Source organism: Plectrocnemia conspersa, unplaced genomic scaffold, assembly GCF_051122295.1.
Source record: "Plectrocnemia conspersa isolate PC_06_02 unplaced genomic scaffold, ASM5112229v1 ptg000012l, whole genome shotgun sequence".
Classification (NCBI taxonomy): domain Eukaryota; kingdom Metazoa; phylum Arthropoda; class Insecta; order Trichoptera; family Polycentropodidae; genus Plectrocnemia; species Plectrocnemia conspersa.
Window position 1 is genome coordinate 10161003 of NW_028277176.1, and position 26467 is coordinate 10187469.

A 26467-nucleotide genomic window follows, 5' to 3' on the forward strand; every position below is an offset into this window, starting at 1 on the left:
TATTTTCAGTGTGTTTTAATTAGAAACCGAATCAAAGTTGAAATCGCTAATTTTGTTCATCAGAATTAAGTTGCAAAAGATTACGCATGAAATATATTTATTATATTGCTTATCAAATATATAATCATATTTTCACAGTGATTTATGAAGGTGCAAAAAATATTATTATGTTACAGTGTTTGAACAACAGTCAGTGTTATACAATATAAACAAAAAGTTATACTGACCTGTCACACGAGCGCCGAAAGTAAATTCTCTCGAGAATGTCAAACCATTTTGTCTCCAGATCTCTGTGGAATATTTCTGGAAATACCTGAGAAGTGTTTTAAGTTGAATAACTCTTAGACGTATTCTTCGTTATTTCACTGAATCGCTAATGATATTATATTAACGGGTTAAGTGCAATTTCTCATTAGTTTATAATGTGTTTTACAATCTTTTTGAATAAGATAAAATATTAATTCTGATTGTGAAATATATTGTATTATTAATAGAACGCCCAGAGATTAAAGATTAAATTTTAATTTAAATAAAACGCTCACTCATAAATCTTACAATTGTATACAAATTAATTATTATTTAAATATTAATGTATATATTAAAAATATATTAAAATCTTACTGTAAATGATTGTTGTTTTCCATGATAATTCTGCATAATCAATAAAAACTGCAGATATTTTTTGTGGCAATAAAAATAATTACAAGTGCGTTAACTTGAAATTATTGCAGTTACCCCCATGTCATATATTTCAATTTAAATTTTAAATGCGACCCTTAATATGAACATTTGCTCTTTCCGATAATATTTAACTTCAATCATGTAGTGCAAACATTGCCGAAATAGAGCAAATATCGAGTAATATATGTACAGTGTACATACGTATATGTAAAAATTTCAATAAAATAAATTCACGACAAAATTAAATTATGTGATTGTAAATTGTACTTTTACCGTTTTTATTATTAAAAATATGTGCTTAATAAGCTTAGTAAATAAATATTTTTAATCCAAGTATAATAAATTTTAATGTATTATTTTTAAATATATGTTTGTCACACAATGAGTAATTTAAATGATGTACTTTTGATTATCAAAATAATATTTAATATAGTATTTAAAAGGGTTGTTAACGTATTATTTCATAGAAATTTACCTTACTAATAAAACTTTCTGCGGAATTAACTCAACTTTTATTTTATAAATTACAATAAAATTTCAAACTCTGCCTTTACTAATCCGTGCGAATTTAATCTCAGCATAATTTATTGAGAAACTTTATATTCAATTAAGGCAAATTATATTAGGGATATATTAAATGAAACTCATTTTTTTCTGCCTTTTTTTTTATTGAGTTATATAATTATTCATCTTCATTCAACAATATATATTATCTCTTAAAATTAAATATGGATTAAATGTATTATTAGATAAGAAGTACTTTTAAATGCACAATATTTATAAATATATATTACTACAATATGCCTTATATTTTCATACGTACATCCATATTTACAAATAAATTCAATAATTGCTACCCTTATTTTAAATCTTACCAAATGATATCACATCGCGTTAAAATCACACGTTTTTTTTAATTCACTGGGAGGCGAAATCATACTGCTGAATTCACGCCAAAGCGGAAAATGAGCGGGTATTGAGATGGATGAGCACTACATAAAATACAAACTTGCCTCTCCCTTGCCTTTTTATTAGGATCGAACTAAAATTTTATAATTTTTGCCTGTAAAGTATTACACTACTTTGGTACTAATTAATCATGTCCGTTTTGATCATTCTCAGCAAAAACGTACATGTCCATAGATAGTTTATCGCGTTCGTCACCGCTTGGCAAACTGCCGAAAGGTACCTCTTTGGGAACCAACAAAGAACCGTTCGATCTGTTGATGGCACTGAAATCTCTTCTGTTAGTCGAATGCAAATTTTCAAAACTGGACTTTTTTCGGACGTGCATGCCCTGGTGTCCGCACAAGGGCCGGACTGGTCCGTAACTCTGAGAGCATAGAGAAGTCTGCATGGCTTGCGGCTGGGAACGCGTAGACCTCCGCCAGTCGTATGTGGACCTCACCGACGAATGACGGGTGTGGACGATCGAGTGGTTTTTGTCCTGTTAATGAATTTTCAATGTGTTATCATATAAAAAAACATCAAGTCTATTCAAAAATATTTACATGATATACATTTAATGATATAAAAAATAAACATTTAAAGTATCTACTTTTTTGGTCGAATAGATACGTTTACATACGAGCTCTATATATGTTTAATAAATATAAATACAGAACTGTGCAAATGTTTTAGACACCCCTGTTGGTCTTATTTTTAGACTAAATTTGTTTCTTGTTCTCTTTTTAGATAGATAATATTATTATAAAAAATAATTGTGTATCACATTTAAGACATCAATTAAAAAATAGCACAAAAGTTTAATAAATATCAAGGACCTCAGTAAGATATAATTAATGTTTTTCGGGTTCGCGTACCCGAACTCAGACAAATACCCGGTCAAAGACCGGCTGGTCTTTTTACGAATTTTATGAATGTCACCCATGTACGTGCTTCGCAGACTATATAGAAATTATATGTGTTTTAGTAAATAGTAATCTATTATTAATTAACCTTGGAGTACCAACAACTGTTTCTATATAAACACGCAAAACTCGTATATTTTAGCAAAGATTCTATAAACAATAATATTTTACTAAAAGTGTGATTAATCGTCGATTTAAAAGATATTTTTGCACATAAAAACCGTTCCATGCAAAAAAGTGACTTATTAAATTCCACAGACATAATTGTCAACCCTACACGCGCGCTACTTAAACGAAGTATTCTAAAGATTAAAAATCATAATTAATTAATAAAATAATAATGAATATTAAATATTTTAGGATGAAAATTGTTACTAAAATTAACCCAAATGCCACAAGAGTTATTTCACGCAACGCACGGATTCAGAAAATTGTTGTAAATGTAATTTATCTTCATTAATATTAACCAAGAACTATGGAAATACGTCATAGAATGATGATTTCGTTGTAAAATATTGTTTCCGAAATAGTCGCATTTGATAATATATTGATTTGAGCAATTATAAAATCTAGCTTCATTCAAGATGATTTCATAAATAGTTATAAACTGCTTAAATGTAAAGGAGACATTATGAATTTAATTTATATTTTTTATGAAATAAAAAAAAATCGAAATGATTTAAAAAATAAATTGAAGATTTAGTGGACGATCAATATAATGCGAAAATATTTAAATAGCAATGTACGTGGTATGTCAGAATTTTAAACTCATATTCAGCTACTTAGTTTCTTGATAAAGTAAAACATCATTTAAGTTTATTTATTATAAATTAAAAAAAACATATTGTTGAATAAAGCGATGATGGGGTGAGTGTAATGGTTAAGTTTAGAAAAATATCTCCCGTTCTTTTTAACCTGTATTTGTGATTCAGATTATAAACAATAAATTGTTGATCATTCTTAAAGTTCAATTTATGTTTAAATCATCTAAAAATATAAAAATCCCCTATATCGTAAATATTATTTGTAACAGTGGAACATGTATTATAGATCTCAAGTACGAGAATTTCCGGGTTTCCGTTAATTCCAAAGCTTATTCGCAACAACATAAAATATTTATAAGATTTAATGATCTATATAATAATCTATAGGATAATTATATACAGAGGTGTGAATTTGTATAATAATATTTCTTGGACAATCCGCAAAATTCCTTTTGGAATAAAAAAAAACACCTTTGTGCATTAAAAAATAAATTATAATTTTTTCTGTTTATTTTTATTTTCTGTTTAATAAATATTATATATGTTTAGTTAAAATTTGTTTGATGTAAAAATTAGCTATTAAGCTTAATAAATTAATAAAATAAATAATAAATTAATAAGTATTATATATTCAAAAAATTACACAAGTCAGGTGGTTCAATGGCTTTTTTCGCAAGGATCTGATTTCCGGATTTACTTATATATAATTACTGTAACAATAAAAGCGTTCATGGTATTTTAAATACCACATAATTAGGGATTCCAATCCCGGGCCAAAATATTGATCCCGGGATTTCGGTATTGCAATTAGTCGATCCCGGGACCAGTCCCGGGATAATTTTCATGTTATTTTATCGATAAAAATAATTTAAAATGAATAATACAATATATTTTTACATCTGTTTTTTATAACGTACAATGTATAAAGTACGTATAATTTTAGTCTTGGACTTAAAATAGAAAATAATATAATAAAAATAAAAAAGGGAAGGTCTTATATATTTATTTGAGAAGATAAAAAATGAACTTTTGACAATGTATGCACATATGTACATTCATAGACACAATTAATGGAAAACATTATTTTGAATAAAACTCACAAAGTAACATCAAAGCATCAAGCGTTTCATCATTTAGCCTTCATCTGATTTTGGTTCCTAAGCAGCCTACTGCTAAAAAGCACGTTCAGACTCACAGCCTCAAAGATTCACAGATGACACGTGCAACTCGCGCAAGTTTTTACACGAAATATAACGATTTTGTCAATAATAATTCGATTGTGCTTGATAAATCAATCAATCCGAAAAATTCGGGATTATGTTTTATAATCCCGGGACTCATCGGGTATTGAAAATCATTCGGGATCCCGGGATCCCGGGATTGGAATCCCTACACATAATTGATTTAATTTTTTTTTTCAAATATTTTATAAGTATTATTGCAAAATATACGTTGATAATTACCGATTATTATTATAAAAAAATTATATACTAGTGTAAAAATTTAAAACAAACTTTTAATTTCAAACTAGAGTTATTTCAATAAAACGTGAAAATAATAACTTACCATATCAAAGCTATCGGTCGGCAAACTTTGATTAAAATTGCTGCGCCAGCAAGGAAACCTCTGCTTGAATTCCCTTTTGAATTTTTCCTGAAACGATTATAAATATTAATACATACTGCACAACACTACCTAAAAAATGTATTTTTCAGCTTAGGAATATTTTATAAATATTTTTCATAACTTGACTCATTATATATATACTTTTACTCACGTTGTATATTCCGTATATGAATGGGTTATAACACGAGTTGCTCATTGCCAACCAGTCGCAGCAAAAAAATATAATATTTATGTAGCGATATCTGTCGGTGAAAAAACATACTTTTAAAACAACGTATTTTTTTAATGAAGCAAATACAATGTATATGTAAAAATAATATAAAAAAATACATTCATACAGGATACGTATGAACATATTACATAAGACATACAAAGAAAAAATCTCCATCAATTTATCAAGGGAGAAATTCTCTGAATTAAAGCAAAGGCACAAAAAATACGTAAACGTATATTGGTACATAAATATAACATGAAGAAAATAAAATATATTTCACTTACTCGTTAATAAACGGAAAGCTTGTTTGCAATACTTGATATGTCTGAAGTGGTAACCAGCAAAGTGCGAATAACGCGACTACTATCACTAACATTTTGATTACCTGTTGAAGAAAAGAAGAAAATGCCCATTGATAATTAGTGTTTATTACTTTATTTTTGTAAAATTATTATTTAATAATTGTTAATCGCTAAACACAAATCATGGTTATTTGAAACTTTTATCTTATCTGAACTTTATAATTAATTAATAAGTTATTCGAATGCTGATTAGCATTTCAGCAAACCCAGTTATATTATATTAATAATATAAAATAACTCCATATTCATTATTATATATTAATATTTCATAAATACCCTTTTCTTATTCTTCATGAGATTGGCATCTCTTGAATCTTGCGCGTTCCCGGGAGCTCTTGAACCCCATAATACAAATGCCATTCGGGCGTAGACGAAACTTATCACGCACAACGGTGTTAAATACTAAAAATAACTCATAATAAAATATACATGAAAAAACACAAATATATTAGTGTTATTAAGATACATACCTGTAAAAATAATAATATAGTTCTATAAATAACCATAGAGTGTTCACTTAAATTTTGTAAAGTACAGAATGGTTTTGTGTATATTTTGTGCGTAACTGAAAATAATCCATAATTAACATTAACAATACAATAAATAATGTAGTAATGTTTAGCGTGGCTATTGATATATGAACTGCTCCTTCAATAATTGCGACGTGACATCACAATCAATTTATTGTACGGAATATTATGTATTTATTTTATCTCGATGCTGACAACATAATATGTTGATACTTGAGTTTATACCACAACAAACAACGAAGGAATCTTGTTTAGACGTAATCCCTTCATGTTGTTGGTAAATATTACTTCTAATAATATAATACAAGGGCATTTTTTTATTTCCTTTCACAATTTGGTTAAAAATCAGTTCCTGTTCATAGCGGATTAAAATAGAAACGTATATTCGTTGCTGCCATTTAGATATCGATAAGTCATGTTGTACATATTTGCAGAGCTCATAATATTTACATTTTATTCTAACTGCGTCTAAAAATTGTTTCATTGTCGAATTGAACAGGACCTCTGAATATTTAACAAAACATTCCTTATAAAGTAAATATGTTTCATAAAAGTTACGTTACAAAAACGAAAAGTATAAAATATTTGCTCAAACTGATTCAACTGCGGGACAAATTGTCTGGAACATTATTCGCCCACAATGCTTTGACAATTATTGACCTGGAAAATTATTCGTCGAATATACGGTTCAATATCACAGTAAGTCAACCAAATAAATAATATATCAATCTATGTGTTACCTATTTGCGGAATACACATGATTCAATTTATCGATTGTGTATATTTAAAACATATTAAATATATATTATTTTGAGCCAATACTGGACCGTGTATATCGTCAAAGATTCATCGCTGAATCATATATCATAAAGTCGCTGTTCATCTCAACTCTTAAGTCAAACTCGCGGGCAATCCTTAAACCAAATCCGAAGATTGAAACAGGAATGCTATTTTAATGAGACTGATCCTCGGATATTGAATCATAGGCTTTTATTCCAAAAACTCCGCTTTTAAAAGGAGAGAAACTTTTTTTAGCCTTTCCTCGTGCTTTTATCTGACGAATTAAAGCTGATTGTTTATAAATTTAATTATATGTTGATAATTTTTTAATTCAATTTAAATGCAACTCCGGATTCCAGACGTTTAGCTGGACCAGAGGATGCGAAGAGAGAAGCGGCGGCTTCTACAATCTTCGATGGTTTGAAGTGGGATAGGTCTTTTATTGTTTTAAGTTACTACGAATAGTTAGAGAGCAATTAAAATTCTTATGCCTTAAACTCCAAAGTATGAATCTAAAAATCTCTGAGAAAATATTTTAAGAAGTGTTCGTTGGTTGCCAGCGCTCACATTTACAGCAGATTATGATTACGAATCCCAAATATATCTTGCGATTGATATTTTTAAGCTTTCTGATTTATGGCAAGTGTTTTGATCTGTAAAATCGTTTTCTCGCGGTAGTTTCCCATATTACATTAAAGTAAATTTTTTGTCTTTATATATTACATGCCGAGTGACTTTTCAACCTGCTGATCTAATAGTTACATTGGGTGTAGGCGCCAATCCACCACACGCTGGACTCCCGCCATCCATCAGTGTGGGGTAGCAAGGGTTAAATCCCAAACCCTTGAGCGGAAGGAACTTAGGACGAACAAAGCATAGCAAAATAACGCAAGCAAGCTAAGGGGCTCAGCCCCTACGGGGGTTCCGGGAGCTAAAGGCTGCTGTTGAGGTAGCATGAACACCCCTATAGACCTGGGAGTTGGTGCAATTACTAGGATGATACGCAATTCCGGATAGCCAACGAGAGTCCGTCTCCTTGAACGTTTGGGAGAAAAGCTAATATATCTCCAATAACATAATTAGTAGAGAACCGCTCACATGGCTGTTATAAGCTGGGTGCCCACCCGAAGGGTTGGACTCGTAAGGCCTTATTACCAATAATTTCAGTGGTGCGCGCATTAGATTCATTGGAGGATGTAATTGTTAAATGGAAGGGGGGTTTATTTAATAAATCCGACAAGACAATTAAAATCAGAATAATGTGAGCATTCATAGAAACTGTTATTTTCATATAAACATTATAAAAAAAGAACGTAAAAGTAGTGTCGCTTAGCTTAAAAAGTGCGCATTCCTGAGCGAATTTTAAAATGTTATAAATATTATAAATGACCGTATCAGTTGAAAAGCTTTCGAAAGAAAAACTATTTGCAACTCATATAAATGGCATTATGTCAATATTATGACAAACGGACTAATTCTATACATTCTAGTATGTCAAGAGTAGCTTTTTTTAAATAGCATTTTAATGCCTTAATTTAGTTTGATGTGTAAAGGCATTATTGAGGTGGTTCCTTAATTTGAAATCTTATCTGATACCAAATAATATATGCAGCCGATCAAATCATTCACAGAAACTGGTAATCGCATAACAAACTTGATGAAGTGACCTAGAAAATAATGATTATTTGCATACAAACATCGTCAAACGGAATTATGTTTTAGGAAATGTGTTTTAGATTATGTTAAAATAATGCCGCTTGGTCAAACATTCTTCAGCGAATTGAATTAAAAAAAGAATTATAAGATAAATTTCACTCATTCTAACTCATCGAGAGTAAACACCTTTTTATAAATGGAATTACATTGCAAATTTATAATATAATTTGGTGTGTTATAATTCAATTTCAGAGGTTGAAAGCCTAGCGGCACTCCAGAATTTTTGATTTGATCAAAAGCTAGGCAGTTTCTAGCGATTTTAACCAAAATCGATAAGTATTTTAACCAAAGCGGTTCAGCATTGTTTTCATGTAAACTGGTGTATTATTTTATACACCATTCTGTTTCACAACTTATTTTTAATAAGATCATGTGTAGGTATTGTAGTTATATTATTAAAAAAATATGCGGTGCATAAATTTGTAACCAGAAATTATTTTCGGCGAAGAATTATCGACGAAGAATGTTTTTAGACCCCACTATAAACATACCACGCTACTTTCATTCGTTTATGCAACCCTTGAGATTAATAAACTGAGCGAGCTATACAGGAGAAAATACCGTCGTTGTATTTTAGCGAATATAATTATTGCAATAATTTTTTAAATATATTTTAAATCCATTTGTTGCTATAAGGATTGATAATAAATTGACTATGTAGATTTTAAAATATTTCTTTGCACAATTATGCCAAAAGTATATAAATAAATTTAATGATTGGCTTAATTGATATTAACACATCAAATTGCAGGAGCAGTACCTTTATATAATATAAACAATTACACTCACCTGGATCTATCTCTTCCTCTTGCGCAACTCTCAAAGCAATAACCATCGGTGTTGCCAGCGCAAGTCCCAACAGCCATATTCCTGCGATGATTATTTTGGCAACTCTCTTCGAAGGGCGCGCGCTAATTAAACAATGCGTAATGCATCATGTTTGTTTTACATTGAAATATCATACACGTGTTTATATCCCGTGTGATATTCAAAGCCAAAAACACCCAAAGGGAGGTTTCCAGCTCTAATTATTCACACAACGACCAAAGAATTAATAATTAAACAAGCTTGAGTTACACCAAGACTTTGCCGTAAGCGTTTACATAACAATCTTATAGCTTTCACACATGATATAAAATACCGTACCTAACCCAAACGAACACACGTAATAACTTTGGTTATCAGTACCGACCGGCTTTTGTCGTTAAGGAACAATGGTCAATTTTCCAACACATGTCAATACATCAAAGTCATAATGGGTCATTTTCGATGAGTTTTACGATCATTTTCGCATTCACGAAATTGTTATCTGAATCGTACGTGTTTCTCTCGCCGCTTTCTGGGTCCAGCGATCTGATTTAATTTGAGTTTTTATTATATCCGAACCTGAAGAATTCGTCCAAAGCATTCGTCCTTTGATCGTTTTCGTGTTCATGGGGTGAAAGTTTGAGCTTGGTGAATAGGATGAAAATTCAAACTTCGTTAGGACTGCTAAAAAACTATTAGTTTTGCAGTGAAGCGACAATTTAAATGGTATTTTATCTAAGAAAATTTGCAATGGTTTAGTGCTAATATTTAATTGTAAATTCTGTATTTAGTTTCTTCATTACATTGTTTTTCATAATTCGTTTTATATTGAAACCTAATGTAAAAAAAAGTCAAATGAATATTTAAGACGTTTCTATGCTTTAATCAGATTAATGTACTGTTAATCCTTTTCTCTTGAGCCCTCTCAGGCTTAATATTATTAATAATGAATTCGTCGATTTCTTAAAGCTGAAAAAGTTCAACTTGGTATTAAAATCGTTAAAAAGATTAAATTGAAATATATTGTAGATTTTTTTTAACAGTGATTTTAATTATTAAAGTGATTATTATATTGGTCGTAATATATCTCACGATAATAAGGAATATTTTATTTAAGCGAATTTAATATAGAACAAAAAAATCAAATAGAAAAACCCATATTTAAAAGCAAAATTACAAATATAAATCTTAGTAAATTGTTATAATATTTATTTTATTATTTTGTCAAATTAAAAGTGCTTAAAAGCGATTTATTTACCAAAATTATCTATAAATACAATATACAAACAATTAATCAGTATTTTTTCTTACACTTTTAGCTTTAAAAAGTAAAATTTAGACATAATTGTTGTACAGCAGTGAACGTCTGAGCTTCCACATTTTATCCAAAACACACGCACGCTGGACCAACATAATCACAAGTTAGAAGTTGACAACCAGTTACTGTAATATTACATAAATATAATTTGTTTTATGTAATTTGTGTGACATATTTATTTTTATATTTATATTATTTTTATATCGACATGTCACTAAATACATCTAATGGTGTTGTGTTGATAGGGTTTGTCAAATATACATTTATGATGGTGAATTTCATGAGGTAAATTTAAATATTTGAAATTCACCAAAAAGTCAAGTTGCTCGGCTTGTTATTTTTACTTTCAACTTAACCGTGATTTTATTTTCAATTTTTATTTTTTAAAGTTAAATAATTGTATTTTAAAAAATATATATTTTCTGTGAATATGTTTTCTATGTATGCTAATTTATATATTTTATATATATGTAATCGGTATCACTATATAAAAAAAAAAATTTAAATGATTTAAATTACATTTTTTTAATAATATATCATATCGACTTCTGCAAAAACGAAATATGACTCTTTTCTAATGACTCGGCTCTAGCACGCGCGAATGTACATATGTGTAAAAATTGGAAGGCTTGGCGTTCACTGTTGTACAGTGTAATAACTAATCAAAATTTAGCATATTAATTATTTTTCTTTATATAAATACTGTATATATAATAAAAATCTAGATAAATAAATCCTTATTTTTATTATTTAAGAATAAAATCTAAAACATAAATGTTTAATGCCAGTTGGGGTCCATTTTATTTTCAGTATTATTTTATATATTATGATTACCTTTAAAAGCAATAGCTTTTACCATATCACTGCAGTAAATTAATGCAGAATGATACCTAAGTTAATATCCGATGAAAATTTATTCCACAAAGTTGCAAACTTTTCCTACCTTGTTTCTAACAATGTAAAAAATAATCACACGTCGCATAATTTAAGCTGAAATCACACGAAAAACTCCTGAGGGAGCCTAAGTTTTCGCATAAAGGGTCGCAAATATCCCATTTGAACAATTCCAAACATTTCTAACCTAGATAATTGAACCCTTTTGTCAGCAACCCTCGAAGATTCAAGCGTGTTTGATTTCGCTTCGATCTATCAAAATGTTGTTTAAGAGACGTTTAACCGTTTACTCCGATACATAAATTATGTTACGTTGAACAAAAATAAAATCTAGAAATAATTTATTGTTAAAGTAAAATTGGATTTTGAACGTAAGATATAAATCTTATGAAAATTAATATTAACAATTTTTTTAAAATACAAAAAATTCACTTTAAACTAAGCGTTAATAGCAATAAAAATACAGTACATACGAATTTCTTATTTTATTTTATTTTTACCGATTGAGGCTTTTACATGATTTCGAAAAAGAGCACTCAAGCCGATTGACAGGGAAAGCCAATCAATGTCACTCGAGGATTATAAGGCGTTTTAAAAATTGTATTGAATATTATCGTGTTTATATTTATAAATATATTAATTGTAAAAATATATTTTAATATAACACAATAGAAGAGCAACAAAGTGGGTTTTAATTAATTAAAAATATATCATCCATTTAGATCTACTTATCGTATAATTGTTATTAAAAATACAGCTGAATTAAATTATACATTTATTATCACAAAACAATTTTACTATTCAATGCACACAGACAATTAGTTTTTAAATTAAAATCACATTTAATGAGTTTAAAAAAAATTTATCTCAGATAAACGATACCAACTGGAATATTAATGTAGCGTCGCGTGCACTCCAATATTTATTTTTAATAAAATAATAATAATATCACGTTGACAGATTATATATATGTGTGAATATAAAATTCTGATATGATGGAATTTCGATGGGTCGTTGAATTATCTATTTCCCATGTGAGTTGTTTTATTAGGTTGCGTCCCTAATTCGATCTATCGTTCCCACATCGCTCGTTTGATAGGCAAGAATATCCTTTGAAAATACTATTTTTATAAAAAAATATTATATATAACAAAATCTATACATCTAATAATTTAAATGACTACACTTACAAATAAGGTTTTCTTGTAATAAAATCACTCAAAGAGTTAATTGAAAGATTTTGTGAATATCAATACTTCTCTATTGGCAGGACAGCAGAGATTCGACGAAGTATCTATCGTGAGAACCCAACATTTTTTGAGCGTATTGAAATGAAAGCTGGGAATTGTATTTATTTATAATGTAAATGATATACAAATATTTATTGTATCTAAAAATGTGTGTAGGGTTTTTAAAGAGATAATTAATTTTAAATAGCTACCAAAGAACAAATCCATTACTTTAGACGTCTATTGCTAACGATTGGAGAGATTTAAGCTGAAACTCGATCAAAGTTATCCAATGCCGATCAAAAGAAGCGGTTTGATCTTTCAGTTCGATAAGGTGAAAGCAAATGTTTCGAGAAATACCGTCTTAAATATTAGCGGCTTTGAATAAGAATTTTTGCTGTATCCGAAATAAAAACTAATAAACAACACTACCATTAATATTACCATTTTAGTGAACCGTAATTAAATCAACACATAACCCTATTTTTTAATATTATCTAAAAGATTTTCAGATATGTTAATTTATCTATCTTCTCTGATTCGTATACAATCACTTTTCCAATGAAGAACGGTTTTATTATATTTAGTCTTCTATGTGTTTTATCAAGGCACATGACATACAAATATTAAAAATCAAGGTTGGAGTATGACATCAATGTCATCTTCATACACAAAATTAGTCTCGGGCACATTTTTCGAAATAAATATTAAAATAGCACAGGAAAGAGCACCTCATTGCTTATTCCCATTTATTATTAAAAAATGTATTTTTATTCGTCACATGGTAAAAAAATTATCCATTAGTAATCAATATAGACGAAAAGTGGAACGATAATTCACATAGGGTGAAAGTTTATTTATGACTATTACTTATAAGCTTCTAGGAACTTAAAGCTGCTATTTAATCGGCATGAGCAGATGGAAAAAATGTGAGTCACCAGGTTGTGATATTCTTACGGTTATTTGTTTGCTCCAGTCGTTTGTTAGATATGCTTTGAAGCTACGTAAGACACAGGTAATTCACAAAGAGAATATAAAAGGAGGTATTAAGACCTCTTAAACCATTCAACGCTCGCAAGCTATTTTGGTTAATCTGTTGAATCTTAAATTACCGCTTTCATTTAATTCGATCAATAATAAACATGTGGCCATTTGGCAGATCAATAATTTATTAAGCAAACGTTCCAAAAGAGGTTTTAAGAGAAACTAGATCGGAAAATTTACAGAGAACTGCAGATGATATATGACTACAGTTTTTTGTGACGATTAATTTATGTATCCTACTTTATTCAGTGTGCCTTTTATTGGTAAGATGATGATTTATTTTATTGATATGTTAGAATTGTAGTATTAAAATGTGATATTTTTGGTCAATTATATTTAAAAAACAGCAACAAAAAGTGCATGGTCTCTAATAGGCATTACGTATTTGCCTTTAAGGACGTCATATTTTTTATGCAGAAAATATATCAATCTCATACATTTCTTCAATATAGAATTTAGTACTCAGACTACACTAGCAGTTCAAGTAGAACTGTTTTTATTTAATTACAACTTATTTAATGTCATTTGTATTTATATTATATGCACATAGGCCAGGAATGAATTTGACGTATTAACCGAGAGGTATAACTTGTCACAATACGCGTTAAAAGCACAATGAATAAAATACTAATAATCTTCACGGCTCCCAGGCAATTGAGATAAATACGATCAGAGCTACAAATGATTCGCTAAAATCATCTACGTGCGCAGCAGACTAAATGCAGAATGACAAAGAAATATTAAAAATGTTTCACTTGTTCAAACTTTGACATAATAAATAATAAATAGGAAAGCAGATGAAAATAAACTAATTTTCGTCACGTCGAGAGTCGGCCAGTAAGAAAGCCAGTCCTAGTCATACCAAACATATATAAGCTCATACATAGCGTATATTATATGCGTCAGTACGGATTTTGCCCCCATCAGTACTTCCATTCGGAAGAGAACACAAAATATTTTATTCGAACAGAGACTGAGAAGACCGAGAAAGCTGCTGCTTCTCTCTTCGTGTCAACCCTAATCCAACTTTGACGTTTGAAATGCAAATTTGAACCCAATCTTTCGAGTCAACTGAATTATTCAAATGCAGAGAAGACTACAATAATTTTACGTATTTAAATAAACTGTACGTAAACTTAAATATTATTGAACAATAATAATAATTTATAACTAAATAACTTTACCTTATATCAATATAAATATTTTAACATTTAATTTAGAATAAAGTTCATAAACGTGTAAATGAAATTATACCGAATAATGGATATATTTGTAACGAGAAAATTTTTGCAAATAAAACTACCAAAATAATTACTTGTAATTGTATATAAAACACAGCAGTAAAAACATCTTTCTAAAGCTTTCTCTTCGTAGTAAGTCAATGATTACCATGATAAGGGATCAAGGATTCCCCTCCCCTATCTCCTCTTTCTAGAGAATGCGCTGCTCTGACCTTTGTGGCGAAGCCCAAAAATCTCTACATCGTAAAATTATTTCATGGTTTATAATAAAGCTGTATTCGATATTAATATATTAAGTATAAAAATCTAGTCACAAGTAAACAAATAATATTTTTATAATTATTAATAAAATTTTAATATATGTATCATATATCTACATATAGAAAAATATTTAAATCAATGTTAATAAAATTTATTTATTGTATAATAATACAGTGTTTAAATTTCCAAATTATAACAATATTACTTTCTTACATTAAAATCGATAGGGTTGTTTTTTTATAAAATATAAAAATATATTCAGGAATCGCTAAATATTTTTATTAAATTATTTCTAAATAATATGTTTTTTTAATAACTTTTCTATTAATAAGCGATACTAGCTATAAATATGTATGTACGAAATGTGCCCGTAGCTTTCTCAAGTCTCACAAAGTTCCTCGAGTCTGATAAAGTTCTAAAAGGCGACGGAGGTTCAAAAGAGATTTTTCAGATATCTCTACAATATGAGTACTATTTGTATCCCAGCATATTTTTGTATGTGTATTAATGTATATAATACGTAACATATACTAGGTACCGCAAAAAATTAATCGATAATCGTAAAGTTCCAACTACGCTCTAGAGAATCGCGATCCCATCCTTGTTCCTAACATCGTGCCACCCACGTTACCAACAAGAAGATATTCATAATTGGTATTATTTTATTATAATGAACACATTGGATTCGATTAAATCCCGAATCCTATATTGCATGTTTCGAGTGTATATATTGTACATAATAGTACCAAAATGTTCGATTTTTTCCGCCTGCACGCTTGAAAATAAATTTATTTCAGTTCCAAATCGTTATTGTAGTGATTTATGTGGGGGGTTTATGTAGTTGAAACTACGAAAATAACACCGCGTGCTTTCCGACATGCAACAAAGCATATTTTATCGCTGATTGATCAAGGCAAAACAGTCAATTAACTCTTTTAACTTGAAGGGTACAAAATAACTCGGTACTTTGTCTAAAGCCACTACGTGACAGGTGTGAGCAGATATTTTGAAGCGGGTACGCTTTCTGTTTTTCTATAAATCATTTAGGATCAATATCATACTATCCTCACTACATTTGCAATATGTACTAACCTTGTCAGCTAATACAATAATAAAATTTAAGAGTTCACTGTTTTAAGAGTTCAAAACAACAGACTTAACTAGATACTCGAATCATGTATATATATGTTTTTAACTGTAGATTTCTAGAATTATTTATAAAATAATCGTTGATAATTGTAGTGAAATATTTATGGCGACTAAACACAAATGCCAACGTTTGAAAGGGTCTTATTCTTAAAGCTTGCGTTAATTTAGTGTGACCAAAATGATCATCCATCAATGAGGACAATAGCGTAAAGGATAGACCACACACAAAAGCGCTTGTTACGACCAGGAAAAATCCTATTAATAACACAAGTTTTGTTCTTACTGTAAATATTTTCCGTCATTGAGAAAATATTTATTTGTTGCGAAACGGTCACGTTTATAATAAATCACCGCATCCACAAAATTTCCGTTGACAATTCCCATCAAGCGAATGTCGCTTTCTAAAGGCGTATACCTATTTCGCCATTCTAAGAAGCGACTGCAGTGATTTGCTGGATGATCGCTGCATAATTGTGATTAGTAAGCAAGCTTTGCAGCCCTGGATACTTAAGCCTAGACTCCGATGAGGAGAAGGCAGACACGAGCAACCACACAGCAGCAGACGCCCGCCGCTCGCGGACAACATACTGTCATGGAAGCTCCCATCCCGAGAGGAACTCGTCCATACGAGAACCACCGTAGCAGAGAGGGATTAACTTCCGCTGTACACTCCCTGCCACGCCACCTACTAGACGGACATCATCCCTGCGCCAGCTTCTCCACCAACGCTCGGAGAAAACATCTCGCAATTGCAATATAATATAATAAAATTCTAACTAGATTCCAATAAGCGTCTCACTGGCAACGAAGTCACGCCCTTAGGGTTCTCAAACCTTAAATAAATTCTAGAACACAGTTGTGTATTATTTAGAGAAATATTTGTAGGTAATTTTTTTCTTCGATGTACCATTGCATTATCTACAGACTAAGTGTGCCGTTTTTTGTGATTTTTTTTATCATTTTGTTATTTATAACAGGGTAGGCTATAACACCTAATTTCCGACAAACAAAATTATGAAAAAGAAAAAACTTTGTAATTGCCGATATTCCGCAAATTAAGCATATTTTAAAGTTAATATTGTAGAGTTTAGGACTTTTTTAAATTAATACTAATAATATTTATTTTCAGACTGTCTAAAGCAATTTATAATGATACTATTTTTTGTAGGCTTTTCGGCAGCATGTATAATATAATTAAAATTAAATTTCGGTATCATTAAAAGTTTGAAACACATGCAGCGTGTTATATGAACACTCTTTTTTTAGCTTTTAAATAAAAAAGGTTTAAAATGAAACTAGGCGGAATTTAACAGAAAATTAAATATTTATCTCTCTCTATTATCATATTATTTAAAATATACCTAACTAAGAGCATAATTTTGAAAAATTTTAAATGTTTAATTTACAATAAATCATAATTTATAACATATTTTTTACTACATTGATATGTGTAAATTAAAAGTTGTATCATTAACTATTTTTCATATAAAATCTTGTTTATTAGATATTTTAAACTTGCTATGAAAATATATTCTAATATTTTTGATTATAAATTAGAATAAACTCTAATTTATAGTGTATATAAAATTCATTAAAAGATTTAGAATATTTTAAAAAATTGTCAAGTTTATGTTTTAACTATGTTAATAAACTTGATTTTTGAACAGATAAAGGCCGTTATATTTATAAATTATATCAACGATACCTTAAAAAACGAGATATACTAGCTATACATATTTATGCCACAAAGGTAAATATTGCAAAATGTTTCAGTGCTATTTCCATATCTAGCTAGGGTAAACTTTTATTTATTTTACTACAACATATGGTACTTTTGGATAATCACGGACATAAAATTATATGACAAACACACAGATATATATAATATCTATGATACGGGATTAATTCATATCACATGATACATTTTCATCTAAATTTTATCATCACATACCTCTCTAAAGAATGACGATAGACGTATAGTATAAGTCGCTGACTAATGCCTAGAAAGAATCCTATATGGACCTTGGTGTTTTTCAATTTATATTATGTCTTGTAGAACCAAATCATTTATTATCATATAATTATAATTCCGATCAATCATCACAGATTAGATATCTTCATATACACAACAATTTTAAAATTGCGGGTCTTTTTATTAAATTGACTATAAATATATAAAAAAAATACTATACTAGCATTAAATTCTGTTTATCATAGCTAAAATAAAAAAAAATATAAATCTCTAAAAAATCACAATATGTGTACCCACTTTAATCTAGCATAATCCATATTAAAAAAATAACTAAAACTGATTTTTTACTATTTTTTTAAAATTGATCAATTTTTTAGAATTTTAAATCAACATGTAATATGACAAATCGAGTTTACTTTGTCACAAATTTTGTATATTGATAATGTTTATAGATAATAATTGCAGCAATTAAAACATACCGACAAATATTTTAATTAAATCTAAAGGGTAGTTTTACCGAAACTGTAGACACATAATTTTATTAAACAGGCAGACACTCTAATTAAATCTCTATAATACACGATAGATGATAATTTTTCATCGAAATATAATAGTTATACCTTTTTGACAAATCCAATGTAACTAGTGGGGTAATAAAATAATCAGTCAATTAACTGCTTACCTTAATGGATACAAAATAGCCCTGTGACGATCTACCGCAATGGCGGTCAATGTGAAAACGCTCACGTTGACGCTCAACACTTGGACGAATGGACAGAATGGACACATAAAATAGGGCAAGTTCCATCGTTGAAGCAAAGCGGCTTGAAACTGTCGAGAAGAAATAGTACGGTTAGGGTTACAAGGTTAATGTATCAACAGTAAACTATGTCTGGTAATAGACGCAAAGCCTTGAAGGCAAGCGCCGGTATCAATTATTTGCCACATTTTCCACACACAAACTAAATTACGCTAATTGGCGACATCGACCAACAGAAAAAAACATTAAGACGTGAAATAATGGGATAATTTGTATGAGATATTACTTAATTTATATAATGGTGTCAATATTCATGCATCGTTACCTTCTGTCAAATCTAAAAATATGCCCTTAGTTTTTTTGCTGTTATAAGGAAAAATAAAAACATAGAGGCTAAAAATATATCTATAATATTTTATTTTAAAATCTACTCATAACAGTTTTAGAACACCCCTATATTTATTTTTCAACAATCGTGATTTTTAAAATAAAATTTATCAATCGGTAAATTTGTAAAAAAAAAAATTCTGCTTTATTATTTTTTTTAGTAAGTTTATCAATGATTTTTTTTATTATCATATGATGTCACTTACTCATATTTTTCCATTATTTTTTATATTTTTTTATACTTCATATCATTGCAGCAACATGTTTTTATTTTCGCGTAAAAAAATTAGAAGACGAACGCTAAGGAGAGAGAGACGGAAATGCTATGTGCAGGTTGGTTGGACTCAGCAGCAAGCATTGAGGTCTGAGCTATGGGGCAAAACAAATAAAACATAAATATGTATATTTAAAGCTTTATTTGTTTGTATTATAACTTATGCTGCGAGTAAATAAAAATGATCAAGAAAGTTACTTGAAATCCAACTTCCGAGTACGCAAGCGACATATGTTAAACTCTTAAACTACTAATTAACGCAGATGGAGCTGACCTATCCTACTGCGCAGCGAAGGGCTGCTATTAAGAAGTAACAACGTCGTTGAAATGAGGCAAAGATGAGCCTTATCCCATAGCGGTTGTTTCTTCCTGGATGACGCAATTGATCACGTCCACCTTCGTTTTTGTTGTCCAGTTTGTGAAGCTTATAAAATTCGACAAGATGTTCACTCCTCTTAATGAGTTTCGTTCTTTGTATGAATGATGCTTGGATACGCAGAGCGCGACTAACTTCTACCTGCCCTTATCTCTTCATTATCTCTAAAATCCTGTTTACTTACATTACATGTATTATTATTAGTAATGCTGTAAACCAGCAATATTTTGTGCTTATTTACCGACCGTTGTTGTCACTCGCGACAGACCAGGTAGGAGATCGGGTCTATTCTTAACATACTATTTTTACATATAACTTAAATCGATATTGTATTGAAGGTGACCCTTACATACATATTAAATTCATATAACTTTATTTTTAATGATTGCTGCACATTTCATGACATTTTGCTGCACATTGTCAAAATATTCCTGTTTTAATTTAATATCCAATAACATATTTATTTTCTTAGATAACAATTTTCAAACTAATATATGTACATTTATAATACATTTAATGTACTATATACAAAGAATATTTTTTATTAGTAAATTAAAATATGATTAAATCGAAAAGGTTAACTTTATCACTTTGTTTGTTATTTCCATGTGAATTTAAACAGAACAGCTTTAACTAAGGACTAATAGGAAATGTTTTTTTCTGTCACGTCCGACAGGTTGTTTACTAGTAGTTTCCTAGTTCTCTCTACGTTTGTTTGTAATCAAAGTTAAGCAAAGTTAGCTTGTGAGTAATTGTATTTATTTTACCTGAAACGGAATGGCAAATAAGCCAATGACGATGTCTGCTAATGCTAGATTGGCGATGAAGCAATTTGTGACGTTTTGCATTCGTCGTGATGTTGCCACAATCCAGATTACCAGCGAGTTGCCTACCACTGCCAAAAACGATATGCTTCCGTAGAAAAAAGACAGTAGAGCGATAAGACCACCGGGTACTTCGTACAAGGCATCTGTTAACAAAAACATTATACAGTCGTAAACATAAACAAAGGATTAAAATCTTATTATTATCGTATGGAATTTCGTTGATTTTGTATTACAAAGTAGCAATTTCCCTTTGTTTTTATTATCACAAACGATTATAATTAAATTTTACAAATTTAATTAATTCAACAGATTTACATCGAGAATTTTGGTCTGCCTTATATCCTATTGAAAAATCGTATTTAATTTAATAACGTTGATATAACAATATTCTTAAAAAATTGCAATTCCCCTATGTATATTAATCATGAAAAAATACAAAAAGTTGCAAAAATTCCTTTTCACTTTTTATATCAGCAACTAATAATATTATATAATCCCGAAAACATTGAAGTTTTTAATTAAAGCAAAAAAAAACTCTCGATCAACTTTTTAATTCCATTAGCATAAAATTATGAAGGCTTTGATGCAAAATATTTCGATAACCCCCTTTTCACATCATCTAGAAAATATTTCAGCTATCGAAATAAGTAGTAGTCGGAAGAAGCAAGGTCTGAAGAATAAGGTGGGTGAGATAAATCTTCCAGCCAAGCTCCTTGATTTTATCGAGAGTCTATTTCGCTACTTAAATATTAAAATTATACTTCGATATAAACGAATTAAATATATGCTATTGGAACATGTAAAAACGCACACTCTTTAAAGAATAAATTAAATATATGATAATCACCTGGCTCACTTTCCCAATTTGTTTCGATTCCATTGCTACCAATCATAGTCATGTTCGTATGTGATACATTAAAAAAATAAGCAGTGATGGAGTCTGTGGATGGTCTCAAACCATATTCGGTTACCTCCATTATGCTGGAAGAAATGACACTTTTTATAACGCTATTCGATTATATTTATATAATAACATTGAATAAAATAAGCATACATCAGTTGATCTAACTCGTATGTATCACTTATTGGATAATATTATATTTAGGGCTATTTAATACAATTTGAGCAGATTATATATTATATAACCATACCCAGATAAAAGGACAATATTCAGATAATCTCAATATCTGGTAATTACATATAAACATATACTGATATTATTTAAGAGTCTTATGTGAATTGAATTTATATATTTATTAATAGATAAATTACAGAATTAAAATAATACCCTGCTAATAATTTAATACGAGCAGTTCGTTATATTAATTAATTTAAATCTGAATAAAGCAATATAATATTGTATAATAAAGAGCTAATTGAAGCTCATCTGAGCACTACGACATAAATAGGTAAGCCATATAAATAATAAATGATGTTTAAAGTTATTTGTAAATGTACTAATTCGCGGTATTAAACACGATACGCTCATACTGACTTCGAAATACAATGCGTACCCGAGGGATGCGTAAAAATAGAAAATGGTTCTTTGAAGGAAAATAACATAAAGCTTCCTTGTAATGTACAAACATATTGTATGTTATATGTTATATCAAATTACAACATCCTCGATGTTAATCAGAGAGCTGAATCAAATGTTTATATATTTAATGATTATTATTTAGAAAAATATATATATTGATCTGAATTTCATACGCATATTTTTCATTAAAATAAAAAAATCTGATTTAAATGCTTATTAAAAGTCTGACATAAAAGTATTTTAATTGCTACTATCGTTTTTTTATTTTAATAGGTTCTGGTGTTTAGTATTATTAAATATGTCTTTTAATAAAATCATATTAAACAACACGAAAAAAACGCGTTTTATAAAAAAGTAATAACAGATGAGAAATAGACGTTTAATTTTACATAAAAATAATGTTATTGAACCTCTGTAACAAAAAATCAAGTGTATCTCATATAAATAATAGATATAATATAATATGACACATGTGGACATAAAAAGATATAATCGATTATATCAAAAACTATACGTATAGTTTTTTTAGATATACTATTTCAATTTTTTTTAATATTATATATAATCAAGTTAAAAACTATGCTTAAAATACTTTAATTTTTTACTATGTATAATTAAACTGTAATTAAAAATACTATGAACTAAATTATTTAAAAATTAGTGTTTAATTAAACAGATAAATCTAGTTATTTTATAATTCTGGTTAAATTTTATTATATGCATAATCTTAAATTAATTAAATTATACTGTTAATAGTTTGTACTCTTATCCTAAAAGCTATTTACGTAATTTGTATAAATTCATTAAAACTAAAATAATAAATATATATAATTATACTAATTGGCAGTAAAAATATGTTAATCTGTAATATTTCATACCTCTCTATTATAAATAGAATTGATATGAAGCTAATTCTAGCACACGGTTAAATAAAGAGAGCCGTAGTTATCTTCATTGAACTACACAAACATTCTTATTACTAGTTTTCTATATACATGGAATGTATATGTATTTATTAAATCTTGATTCAACTAACTTTTTAAAGTAAAGAAGTAATTAAAGCTAAGCTAATAATCCGAAAAATTAAACTTTTAAACTATTAAACTTTCTCCAACTTTTAAGTCTCAAGAGTGTGCTTTTATCTATTCCATTAATTACAATATTTTAATAAATGACATTTTCTAAAGTGTTTAGAATTAATTAAATAAATTGCGGTTTCTTAAAAGTTGAATCAACTTCTACACATTTATTTATTCAATAGGTGTATATTTAAACGTTAAGAAAATTTAGTTCCAAATCTGCTTTTTTTCCATTCGCTCTTAATAAACGATCAAACGAAACTGGTAAGGAATTAACTACTGTAAATAAATTGAAACGTTTACAAAGCTCACTTTATTATCATATTAGCTCATTGATAAATACGAATAAACTATAGTTGTAATTAATATATTCTTGATAATAATAAAAAGTTAAATTATATTTACTAAAATATAGTATAGTGTTAATTGAATATGTCATTCACCGTTAAATTATTATTACAAATATAATTATTATGTAAAGAACTAAAATAACACAGAAACAACTTTCGATGCTTTTAAAAATTAAATACAAACAATAGACTTGGCACACTAGTTCGTTAATGACATTGGTTTATATATGGATTCCATTATTATTCTTTAAAATTACTCATGAAAAATTTTCATTGATCTTTTACAATCTTACTGAACCCTAAAATATCTACAACGAATGATTTTCATTACTTTATTATTTTTTTTTAATTAATACATTTTAATATTTTAATTAAAAAGAATGCTTATATGTTATGAGCTTTTGATAAAATATAAAAATATGTTATTTTAATAGGTGTTCTAACCATTTTAAATATTATTAATATAACGAAAGTCAGTTTATAGCAAAACTAATTTATTACATTTCATTTGTAAATACAAAATAATTCATATTCAATTTTACAGAACCATATTTGCATCACATATTTTTACTATTCTTTAAAATACTATTTTTTTCAAGTTAAACTAATCATTTTATTCAAAATATAGTATTTATTATAATAACTAAATATTTAGTAATTACTCATTATTTTAACTGATAAGTAAAATAACTATTAATTAAATTACTGAGCTAATTAAATTAATGGCCCAATAAATATCCCTATTTTAATTAGCTTTAACTATTTTAAATAATAGTATAATAATTAAGATACTTAATTCAGATATTAGATATATAATAAAATATGAAAATAATAATGAAACGGTATTTTATCGCAGTTTTGCTATGCGTAAAACATTGGCATATATTGTAGTATTAATGATAATGAAATTCATTTAAAATCGTTCGTTTAAAATTATCATATTTATTTTTTATACTTCGGTAAAAATAAACCGTCAAAAAATATTTGTCACAAAAATAAATAATTTAAGTATTATGGAATTGTAGTAAAAATTAAAAGCAGCTTCTTTTATAATATTTATTTTATTTTATAAATATTTTTTTCAGTGTAAAATCAGATTTTTTAAATATTTTCTTGAGAAAAATATTTTCCGATGCCATCATTTTCTTTCACATTTATAAAGATTATTAGGCTATTTTAAGAATATATTTACTTGATTAATTTTACTATTCAACTTCCTGTGTATATAAATACATATTTACTAAATAATAAATAGTGGCAATCAATCAATTCATTGACACCACACACTAATTTCATTTTCATCGACGCTACGTATACCTTTCCTCAAATATAGCCACAAAAAAACTTTTGATCAACTGATACATGCTTTTACTCAATTAATTTCGAATGATTTATTACCCATCTGTATAATTAACCATATTGATTATCAAATCGATTAATTTAAGACATTATTCACTTTTGACTATTCGACGCACACATCACACATAATAAATGCAACAAATTAATAATAATCCACCGTTTGCACATTCTATATATCTTTTGATTATTTTTCACAACTTTAGCACTTCTCATTTCGACGGCTTTCACAGATTCACTAATTAAAAATGCACTTATTTGATTTTTCAATATGATTGTATGCTTTGTACCGATTTTTCAATCGACTGTTATTTATTGTGAAATGATTATACAAATTGCACTATTTATATTTGGAAGCATGCATGTGACCGTTCAGCAAGGTTCCGAAGCGAATACTGAAGCCAAAGTTTCAGTTGTTGGTACAACTTCTGCACAGGAGATGTGTCTATAAGATAAGTTGCGCGCGCAACAATATATGTATATCATACGCAAAAAATGAAAGAAATAATTAAATAAATAAGCAGTTAAATTATTTATCAATATTGAAAAAATTGCGCGAGCGTTTTATAATTTTAATACGACTTGAACTTTGTCCGATTCAATGAATCACAATTATCATATGGTTATATAATATAACTCTTTATAATAATGATTAAAGTGTTAAAAAAAATAATGAATGTAATGCTAACATATGTAGTTATGATTATAAAACATGAAAATATAAAAAAATTGCAAATATTTTTATCAAAGATATTCTTACGAAAAAACATATAATACATCTCTTAAACATTTTCACTGTACAAAGTATTAGTATTACGGCCTAAAGATTCATGTTTAACTACTGGTTTGGATTTAACTTTGTGCACAAATACTTGCTCATATGAGGAGCGCCAGAAAATTTATATACTAGCTCTAGTAGAATGTGAAGTAACTTATTATGTTAACAAAAAAATTCTTGTCGATTATGTTTTTTTCTAAAATATAATAAAATAAGAATAAAATTTATTTAAAAGTTCTAAAATGTAATGAAATGAGAATAATAAATTTGTGATACATTTT

At 28.3% G+C, this 26467-nt stretch overlaps 1 protein-coding gene across 1 annotated transcript; it reads right to left on the reverse strand.

The window, feature by feature from the left end:
* Positions 1–1328: 1328 nt before the first annotated feature.
* Positions 1329–25783, reverse strand: LOC148228166 (RYamide receptor-like). The gene is made up of 11 exons (XM_088200335.1): positions 25451–25783; positions 21931–22064; positions 21024–21226; positions 19142–19290; positions 9334–9455; positions 5989–6083; positions 5795–5920; positions 5441–5541; positions 5094–5184; positions 4883–4969; positions 1329–2128 (listed from the first exon to the last, which is right to left on the reverse strand). Exons 1-11 carry the CDS (start codon positions 25468–25470, stop codon positions 1775–1777), a joined length of 1482 nt encoding a protein of 493 aa, XP_088056461.1. The 5' UTR covers positions 25471–25783; the 3' UTR covers positions 1329–1774.
* Between the last annotated feature and the right edge of the window lie 684 nt (positions 25784–26467).